General features: G+C 50.0%; 1 protein-coding gene across 8 annotated transcripts in view; it reads left to right on the top strand.

The window, feature by feature from the left end:
• The window catches only part of ptpn12 (protein tyrosine phosphatase non-receptor type 12), a 51,459-nt gene that overhangs the window by 22,187 nt on the left and 19,272 nt on the right, over positions 1–10,000 (top strand). For all 8 annotated transcript variants that reach the window (XR_004766170.1, XR_004766171.1, XM_035426194.1 and 5 more), the window contains exons 2-8: positions 1,190–1,298; positions 2,330–2,406; positions 3,209–3,304; positions 5,677–5,715; positions 5,845–5,916; positions 7,378–7,437; positions 7,910–8,052. Coding sequence is in view for 6 of the 8 variants with exons in the window: in XM_035426194.1 (XP_035282085.1) it covers positions 1,190–1,298; positions 2,330–2,406; positions 3,209–3,304; positions 5,677–5,715; positions 5,845–5,916; positions 7,378–7,437; positions 7,910–8,052 (596 nt within the window). In the remaining 2 variants the exon portion in view is untranslated. The remainder of the gene's footprint in view (positions 1–1,189; positions 1,299–2,329; positions 2,407–3,208; positions 3,305–5,676; positions 5,716–5,844; positions 5,917–7,377; positions 7,438–7,909; positions 8,053–10,000) is intronic.

Raw genomic sequence — 10,000 nt, 5'->3', positions numbered from 1 at the left:
AAACGATTAAGAACTGAGTACCTTTTAGTTTAAAAAAAAAGAAAAAAAAAAAAAAGAACTGGCAGTCTGCCCTCAATTCTTATTTTTTTGTATTTATTCAGAAAGAGAGAAAGTAGAGAGTAATGGATAGAAAAGGGATCACAGGTCAGAAGGGGGTAATTCGTACTTGGCTTGAGTCAGCTGGCCTGCACCTCGCTGCTCTATACAGCCCGCCCTTTAGTTTCAGTTTTATTCCACTGTTTTTGGTGCTGTTGGCACTAACACAGTTCTGCTTAATGTTATGCATGTTTAATGTGGCAGGACGTCTGCTAATGGGAGGATTTGTTTGAACGCGCTCATAATGCTTTTAACATGAAAAGTATTTAAAATACACTGAAAGTGCAGCCAGAAACATGCAGGAAACCGGAAAATGAGGCCTTAATTAGGCAGGGTAATGTGCCCTGGAAAAAGTCCCTTTATTCACGCAGCTATGATGTGCTAAAGAATCTCATTACATCCATGTCCCTGGTGAATTTCTGGCCCCAGAGATTGAAACGGCGAGGCTGAGTGTGGCAGTAATTAAGTGTGAAGAGTGGGATTCAGTGCGCTGCTGCAGGAGCGGGTCTCCATGCAGAGTTTAAGATGTAAGCAGGTCCCAGTGGGGGACTAGGGTGACGCAAAGGACCTAGGCTCAAGTAGGCCTCAGTGTGCAGCTAAGTGAGCAGGCCTCAGCATGGAGCTAAATGAGCTAGCCTAAGCGTGGAGCTAAGTGAATGGGCCTCAGCGTGGAGCTAAGTGAATGGGCCTCAGCGTGGAGCTAAGTGAGTGGGCTTCAGCGTGGAGCCATGGGGAAGGGCATCAGCATAGTGCAAAGGGAGTGGGCCCCAGTGGTAAGCTAAGTAAGTGGGAATAGGTGTGTAGCTAAGGGAAAAAAGTATCTAACGAAGCTATAGCCATTTATGTGCCTCTTTGCGAGGATGCTGCAGAATGGGCCTCCTTTTGGAGCTGAGGGAAGCAGGTTTTAGCACATAGCCGTAGCACTCTGAGTGATGGGGTATAGCAGAACCAGTTTCTCCAGCCAACTCTGTAGCCCGAAGGCTAATTAACTGCTTTTTCTTAATTGTGGTATCGATCGCTTTTAAGTTGCACGCTCGGTCTCAGTCTCAGTGTGTGTAAGATTCTTATACCTTTTGTTTTTTTCCCCTCACAGAGATTACGAAGACTATCGACCAAGTACAGAACAGAGAAAATCTATCCTACAAACGTTGGAGAAAAAGAAGAGAATGTGAAAAAGAACAGATATAAAGACATATTGCCATGTAAGTCATCTGCAGCGGGTTGTGTATGCGCATGTGTGTGTGTGCTTGCTTGTGTGTGTGCGCGTGTCTGTGTGTATGTGTGTGTCTGTGTGCATGTGTGTGTGTGTGTGCATGTGTGCGTGTGTGTGTGCGTCTGTAGTTATGCGTGTGCGTCTGGGTGTCTATGTGTTTGTGCGTGGGTTTGTGTGTGGGTTTGTGCGTGTGTGCGTGCATGCGTGTGTGTGTGTGCGTGCGTCTGGGTATGTGTGTGTGCGTGTCTGTGGGTATGTGTGCATCTATGTGTGTGTGCATGTGTGTGTGTGTGTCTGTCTGTGTGTGCGTGTGTGTGTGTGTGTGCATGTGTGTCTGTCTGTCTGTGTGTGCATGTGAAGGTGTGTGTGTGTGTGTGTGTGTGTGTGTGTGTGTGTGTGTGCGTGTGTGTGTGGGGACCCATTTGAGAGAGAAAGATATTACTGGAATGAATCAGATTAATGACCACGCTGGAGCTGAACTGCTCCATCTGTGCAGGGTGTACAATAAACCCCCCACCCCCCCCCCACCCCCACGCTTGTGTCTTTGAAGAGGTTATGTGACCTGTTTATAGGAACAGCCATTCGGATCTAAAGCAATTTCCTGCTCATCGTATTCTAAACGAAACTCATAAGGAAGGCCCTGTGTTCTCGGGATTAATCAGATTTCCGCTTATAAATACCCAGATTTATTTACATCTTTACTTTTTTTTTTTTTTTTTTTTTTTTTTTTTTAAGTGTGAGGATTTAACTGAATTTCAGTCTAAGCCCATCACTTTAGGCTTTTACTGAAAAGCTCACATTGCATTGTCATGAAAGCAGTGTCCATTTGTTCAAAATAAATGTAGATTATTTTTTGTTTCAGAATAAACCCTCATAAATTCCTGTATATAGGTTAGAGTATCAATGTGAGTGTGAACATTAAGGAATTGTGATGTAACCAGTATAGTATAGATTATGATGATATTGCTCTGGTCTGTCTGTCCGTCTGTCTCTGAGATGTCTCTCCTTCTTCCTCCGCAGTTGACCACAGCAGGGTAAAGGTGTCGTTAAAGACCTCCAATCAGGACACGGATTACATCAATGCAAATTTCATCAAGGTAGGGCAGCCCGCCGCCCCGAGCGTCGCCGTAGCGACCTGCTCCTGCGCGTGGGTGGGGAGCGCGAGCGGATGTGCAGATGAGCCCGCAGAGAGAAACCAAACGGACCAATGGGAGCAGCTTATCATAGCGCCGCGACCCTTTCTGCAAACGCCACTCAAGTTTAAAGAACTTTGTATTCCGTTTTTTAAAGCAATTAAAAACTTCACCCGATTGGAAACGGCCGGGGGCATTTTGTGAGCCTTCCCCTGCCTCGGCCACGTCCTTTATCAGTTTCTCTGCCGGTGGACTGTTGTGTGTGCTTTCAGTGAGAGCGCAGGTGCCTGATTGGCCGGGGGTGGGAGATCCTGCTGTCTGACTACCCCCTGCCCCCGCTCCCCTTCCTGGGCCACTCTCTGTGTTCTTATGTGTGGCTGCGCTGCTTATTGCACTGTGCGGATGGTCAGAAATGCATGGAATGTGTTACGCAGCAGACCTTATCCTGCCTGCTCGGGTGTAGTGTTTATGCCTGGCATGAGAGACCTTTACCCCCTCTGTTTTTCTCTCTCCCGCATGAGTGAGTGAGTGAGACCGAGAGAGAGAGAGAGGGTGAGAGGGAGGGAGGGAGGGAGGGAGGGAGGGAGAGAGTGAGTGAGAGAGAGAGAGGGAGGGAGCCTTGCGACAGTAACCAGCAGCCCGTGTCGCATCTGCTGAAAGGCAGGGGGAGGGACGGACGCGTCGCCGCGAAGCGTGACGGACGACTTTTATTTCCGTTCGGGCGCTTCCTTCCCTGACCCCGCCTCCTGTCCCGTCTGCGTCGCAGGGAATCGATGGGCCCGAGGCCTACATCGCCACGCAGGGGCCCCTCCCCAACACCGTCATCGACTTCTGGAGGATGAACTGGGAGTATCACGTAGCGGTAAGTCCCCGCTGGCCCTGTCCCCGCAGGGCGGGCTGCTGGTGCTGCTGTCTCACCGGGGCAGAATGAGGGCCTGTGTGTGTGTGTGTGTGTTAGTTTATATGTGTGTACCTATATGTGTGTGGGTGTGTGTGTGTGTGTGTGTGTGTGTTAGTTTATATGTGTGTACTTATGTGTGTGTGTGTGTGTGTGTGTGTGGGTATGTTAGTTTATATGTGTGTACCTATATGTGTGTGGGTGTGTTAGTGTGTTTGTGTGTACATACGTATGTGTATGTGTGTGTGCATAAGTGTGTGTGTAGGTGTGTTCGTGTGTACGTGTTTGTGTGTGTGTGTAGGTTTGTTTGTGTGTACGTGTGTGTGTGTGTGTACGTGTGTGTGTGTGTGTGTTTGTTAGTGTGAACGTGTGTGTACATAAGCGTGTGTGTGTTTGTTTGAGTGTGAGTGTAGCAGTGTTGGTGTGTACGTGTGTGTACATAAGCATGTGTGTGTGTGTGTTTGTTTGAGTGTGAGTGTAGCAGTGTTGGTGTGTACGTCTGTGTACATAAGCGTGTGTGTGTGTGTGTTTGTTTGGGTGTGAGTGTAGCAGTGTTGGTGTGTTTGTTTGAGTGTGAGTGTAGCAGTGTTGGTGTGTTTGTTTGGGTGTGAGTGTAGCAGTGTTGGTGTGTTTGTTTGGGTGTGAGTGTAGCAGTGCTGGTGTGTTTGTTTGGGTGTGAGTGTAGCAGTGTTGGTGTGTTTGTTTGGGTGTGAGTGTAGCAGTGTTGGTGTGTTTGTTTGGGTGTGAGTGTAGCAGTGTTGGTGTGTTTGTTTGAGTGTGAGTGTAGCAGTGTTGGTGTGTTTGAGTGTGAGTGTAGCAGTGTTGGTGTGTTTGTTTGGGTGTGAGTGTAGCAGTGTTGGTGTGTTTGTTTGGGTGTGAGTGTAGCAGTGTTGGTGTGTTTGTTTGAGTGTGAGTGTAGCAGTGTTGGTGTGTTTGTTTGGGTGTGAGTGTAGCAGTGTTGGTGTGTTTGTTTGAGTGTGAGTGTAGCAGTGTTGGTGTGTTTGTTTGGGTGTGAGTGTAGCAGTGTTGGTGTGTTTGTTTGGGTGTGAGTGTAGCAGTGTTGGTGTGTTTGTTTGGGTGTGAGTGTAGCAGTGTTGGTGTGTTTGTTTGGGTGTGAGTGTAGCAGTGTTGGTGTGTTTGTTTGGGTGTGAGTGTAGCAGTGTTGGTGTGTTTGTTTGAGTGTGAGTGTAGCAGTGTTGGTGTGTTTGTTTGAGTGTGAGTGTAGCAGTGTTGGTGTGTTTGTTTGGGTGTGAGTGTAGCAGTGTTGGTGTGTTTGTTTGAGTGTGAGTGTAGCAGTGTTGGTGTGTTGGTTTGAGTGTGAGTGTAGCAGTGTTGGTGTGTTTGTTTGAGTGTGAGTGTAGCAGTGTTGGTGTGTTTGTTTGAGTGTGAGTGTAGCAGTGTTGGTGTGTTTGTTTGAGTGTGAGTGTAGCAGTGTTGGTGTGTTTGTTTGAGTGTGAGTGTAGCAGTGTTGGTGTGTTTGTTTGGGTGTGAGTGTAGCAGTGTTGGTGTGTTTGTTTGAGTGTGATTGTAGCAGTGTGTGTGTGTGTTTGAGTGTGAGTGTAGCAGTGTTGGTGTGTTTGTTTGGGTGTGAGTGTAGCAGTGTTGGTGTGTTTGTTTGGGTGTGAGTGTAGCAGTGTTGGTGTGTTTGTTTGGGTGTGAGTGTAGCAGTGTTGGTGTGTTTGTTTGAGTGTGAGTGTAGCAGTGTGTGTGTGTGTGTGTGTGTGTTTGGGTGTGAGTGTAGCAGTGTTGGTGTGTTTGTTTGGGTGTGAGTGTAGCAGTGTTGGTGTGTTTGTTTGGGTGTGAGTGTAGCAGTGTTGGTGTGTTTGTTTGGGTGTGAGTGTAGCAGTGTGTATGTGTGTGTGTGTGTGTGTGTGTGTGTGTGTGTGTGTCTTTGTTTGAGTGTGAGTGTAGGAGTGTTAGTGTGTACGTGTGTGGGTTTGTGCGTGGGTGCGCGTATGTGAGTGTGTTAGTGTGTTTTTGTGTATGCCGGCCTGCCTGAGGCAGTTCCCCAGCTCACGGCGTCAGGCTCGGCTCCATTGTCCCGTCCCAACCGCAGCGTTTGGGTGATTCTGTTTTTCCTTGTGACGGAGTCTGCAGCCGCAGGCCACAGTGCAGATCATCTCACTGCCACACGCTGTACATGCCAACGGAAAAGATGTGGAATTTCATCAAAGATTCCTAGAGCTCGTCATTACCTTATGACTGGGCTGTGTAGTCAGATGAAGTGATGTGTCACTCTGTTTGAATGTGCCTGTCAGTGAGGTGCCAAGCGTAACAGATGCATGCCTAGGAGAAGCAGGATTGTGCTGACACTCCTCGTTTTTTTTTCTGTGCAGGTCATCGTGATGGCGTGTCGAGAGTTTGAGATGGGAAGGGTAGGTGGCCATGTTTCATCTCTCGCCCTAAGTGCCTCTTTTATGGGTCAGAGTTTAAACTCAGTTTGTGGGGGGAACAAATCATCATTAACATTTGGGAAAAAAAAATGTTTTTGTTTTTCTGCGCAGAAAAAGTGTGAGCGGTACTTCCCCCTGTTCGGCGACGAGCCGCTGTCTTTCGGGCCGTTCCGGATCTCCTGCGTAAGTGCGCGGTCCCTTAAACGCAGGGCTCGCCCGCCGCCGCTTCCTGTGCGGAGCTCTTCCTGTCCGGAGAAGGTTCCTTTATGAGGACGTTTAGAGTTGAGGAACGGTCTTTTCGGCTGAACCGTGACCGCAGAATAGGCACGTCTGTCTGCGCTCAGCGAACAAATGCGCTGTTGTTTCGCTGAAGCCTCTGCTGCTTTTAATACTTTTTCTGTAGCAAGTAAATTGAGTGGGTTTAATCCTCTTGTGTTATTATCTTTTTATTAGTCATTCTTACGCTGGGTCTAGGTCACAGCACATTGCTGCTGGAATCTTCACAGCGTCGTCATATGAAAGGCGTTGACCCCCCCGCCCCCCTTCAACTTTTCCGATGTTAGTGTGATCTTATTAGAACAGGAGGAGGAATCAGACCTCCTACCTCACGTTGTTTGGTTGCTCCCCTGTGTTCCAGGAGCCCGCGTGTGGGAATTTCCTTTCATTATTCAGCGTGTTGGGGGGGGGGGGTGTGGGGGGGGGGGGGTGAAGTGTCTGCCTCCCGTGGCTTCCTGTGATCTTACCGCTGCCAGCAGGCCTCAGTTTAACGGGCAAACATTAGCATAAGCTGCAGGCCCGCTCACGCGCGCGTTAGGCCGGGGAAACGGCTCCTTCCCAAACGCGTCCGCTCCCCACAGGTCGACGCCTGGCGCGGAGAGGCTAGTAAAACGCTTCATTAAAAGATGAGCTGGGATCTCGCTCCTGTTCTTAGCCATTATCGGTGCGGCTTCCGTTAAGGCCCAGGGTCCTGAAGCGCTTCTTTAATGACCGTACCGGCCTGCTGTGCCTCTGGCTGCTGTTTAAAACCAGCACCGTGCTGGTGCTGTCTGTGCCTCTGCCTGCTGTTTAAAACCAGCACCGTGCCGGTGCTGTCTGTGCCTCTGGCTGCTGTTTAAAACCAGCACCGTGCTGGTGCTGTCTGTGCCTCTGGCTGCTGTTTAAAACCATCACCGCGCCGGTGCTGTCTGTGCCTCTGGCTGCTGTCTAAAACCAGCACCGCGCCGGTGCTGTGTGTGCCTCTGGCTGCTGTTTAAAACCAGCACCGCGCCGGTGCTGTCTGTGCATGTGGCTTCTGTCTAAAACCAGCACCGCGCCGGTGCTGTCTGTGCCTCTGGCTGCTGTTTAAAACCATCACCGCGCCGGTGCTGTCTGTGCCTCTGGCTGCTGTTTAAAACCAGCACTGTGCCGGTGCTGTCTGTGCCTCTGCCCGCTGTTTAAAACCAGCAACGCGCCGGTGCTGTCTGTGCCTCTGGCTGCTGTTTAAAACCAGCACTGTGCCGGTGCTGTCTGTGCCTCTGCCCGCTGTTTAAAACCAGCAACGCGCCGGTGCTGTCTGTGCCTCTGCCCGCTGTTTAAAACCAGCAATGCGCCGGTGCTGTCTGTGGATGTTCCGCGTGTGATGTTCAAATCTGTCCTGTTCGTTAGGAATCGGAACAGGCCAGGACGGACTTCTTCATCAGAACACTGACCGTGGAGTATCAGGATGTGAGTTCCTTTTGGTGGCTTGCTGTAGAGCGGTGGTATCCATACCTGTTCTTGGAGGTCTACCGTCCTGTAGGTTTTTGCTCAAACCCTAACAAAGGAGACCTCATTCAACAGTTGGAGATTAGTAGAATCAGGTGTGCCAGATTTAGGGTTGAAGTGAAAACCTGCAGGATGGTAGATCTCCAGGAGCAGGGTTGGCTGCCCCTGCTGTAGTGTACGGATGGGAATAGCACTCCCGGTGCACAGCATGGTGCCATGCCGGGTCTTACTGAAAGCAGGAGAGCGTTCCGAGTGCTGACCCCTGACTGACAGCTTCAGCCCGTTACTCTCACCCGCCTCTAAGACCCGCAGTCACTCGGCCTGCGGTGCAGTGCGAGCGCTATGTCCCTCTCTGCGCTCCGTGGTGCGTTGTGTGTGTTTGGAGGAGGCCCGTCTGGCCGCCAGTGACCCGTCTCTGTGTCCCCGTCCGAAGGAGACGCGCAGAATAACGCAGTTTCACTACATGAACTGGCCCGACCACGACGTCCCCTCCTCCTTCGATTCCATCCTGGACATGATCAGCCTCATGAGGGAGTACCAGGAACACGACGACGTACCGATCTGTATACACTGCAGGTAAATCACTCTCGCATACTGACGTACCGATCTGTATACACTGCAGGTAAATCACTCTCGCATACTGACGTACCGATCTGTATACACTGCAGGTAAATCTCTCTCGCATACTGATGTACCGATCTGTATACACTGCAGGTAAATCTCTCTCTCATAGTGATGTACTGATCTATATACACTGCTGGTAAATCACTCATTGTGATGGTCTGATCTATATACATTGTGGGTAAATCACTCTCACATAGTGGCGTACTGATCTGTGTACACTGCAGGTAAGTCGTTCTCGCGTAGTGACGTACTGATCAATATACACTGCAGGTAAATCTCTCACATAACGGCATACTGATTTGTATACCCAGCAAGTAAATCACTCACATAGTGATGTACAAATCTTTGTACATTGCTGGTAAATCACTCTCATAGTGACGTTCCGATCTGTATATACTGGAACTTTTTGTCAGGCATCGATACAGGGATTTGTGTAAACGGTAAATTTCAAACAGTGATGTTGCAGACTGATAACAAATCTGACGCCCACATCTCCAATAGTGACATTTGTGCCTTCGTACACTGTATGATTTTTTGTGTACAGTACAAACTCTCTGTCCCTCTTCTATAGAGCAAAAAGCCACTGTGGTTACTGCTGAATGTGTTCCCTAAACACTTTATCAGCTGCATATCAGCAGCTTGCGTGCTTCTGTCTGTCTGTGTGTGTGTGTGTGTGTGTGTGTGTGCACGTGCGTGGGTGTGTGCTTGCGTGTCTATGTGTGTGTGGGTGAGCGTGTGAGGGCGTGTGTGTGTTTGTGTGCGTGCACGTGCGTGTGTCTGTGTGTGTCTGTGTGCGTAGGCGCGCGCGTCTGTGAGTGTGTGTGTGTGTGTGGGTGAGCGTGTGAGGGCGTGTGTGTTTGTGTGCGTGTGTGTGTGTGTCTGTGTGTGCGTAGGCGCGTCTGTGAGTGTGTGTGTGTGTGTGGGTGAGCGTGTGAGGGCGTGTGTGTGTTTGTGTGCGTGCACGTGCGTGTGTCTGTGTGTGTCTGTGTGTGCGTAGGCGCACACGTCTGTGAGTGTGTGTGTGTGAATGTGAGTGTGTTGTGTAAACAGTGCAGTAATACAGTGCGGTGTCAGGCTCCCTGCTCGGGGTCTTTGGCGGCCTGTAGAAGCTCTTCAGCAGATGTCCGTGGCGCTTCTGTATTTTTATGAGGACGAGGATGTCCTGTGAGCCCCATCGTTGGCCTCCGGTCCGTCAGCTGCAGCTTAACGTTGCGCTGCGTTAAGACGGGGGGCCGGCCCGGGACCGGGTGCACTGGAGGTGGTGATGTCACGTCTGTGTCCTCGGGCCTGCTGTTAGGCCAGGCAGGAAGGCTCACTAAATGACGGCCTAAGCCTTTTAATCTTCCTTTGATTTTCCCTTCATTTGCGCCAGGAAGCGCCTCAGAGCCGCTCCTTATTGGCCCAATTGAAGCCACATGTCGGTGGTGGTCTGTCCCATGTAAGTGATTCAGGGCGGGGGCGGGGCCCTGTTAACTTCAGACCAATGAGGATGTGCTTATCGGAGGTGGAGGGGTCGGTATGTCACAGAATTCCAGTTTCTCACTTCTCTGCTACTGTTCCAGTGAGCCGCGCCATGCCGCAAAATGCTACACTCAGAACAGAATTAAGTGTAGTTGAGCTTGTGCCACACTGTCACTAGAGCCATAGCAGACCTGTCCAGACTTCATCGCAGTGTGATTGGACCACCAAATGGAACACCGTCATGGACGCTTCATTATTTTCGGTTCATCTGAGTGACAGACCACCTTCTTTTTTTCGTTTGCGTCATTTAAAAAACAAAAAAACAAAAGTAGATATACCTATTTCTCACTGGGCACCACAATGTTTCCACACAGTAGCGGGTGGCGTCTTGCTACCATGGAAACGGCAGAACCCTCCCCAAAGGCCTTTGCTGAAGTAT

Source organism: Anguilla anguilla, chromosome 7 (genome assembly GCF_013347855.1).
Source record: "Anguilla anguilla isolate fAngAng1 chromosome 7, fAngAng1.pri, whole genome shotgun sequence".
NCBI lineage: Eukaryota > Metazoa > Chordata > Actinopteri > Anguilliformes > Anguillidae > Anguilla > Anguilla anguilla.
Note: the sequence above shows the minus strand (reverse complement) of the source record. Positions and strands in the feature narration are given on the sequence as shown.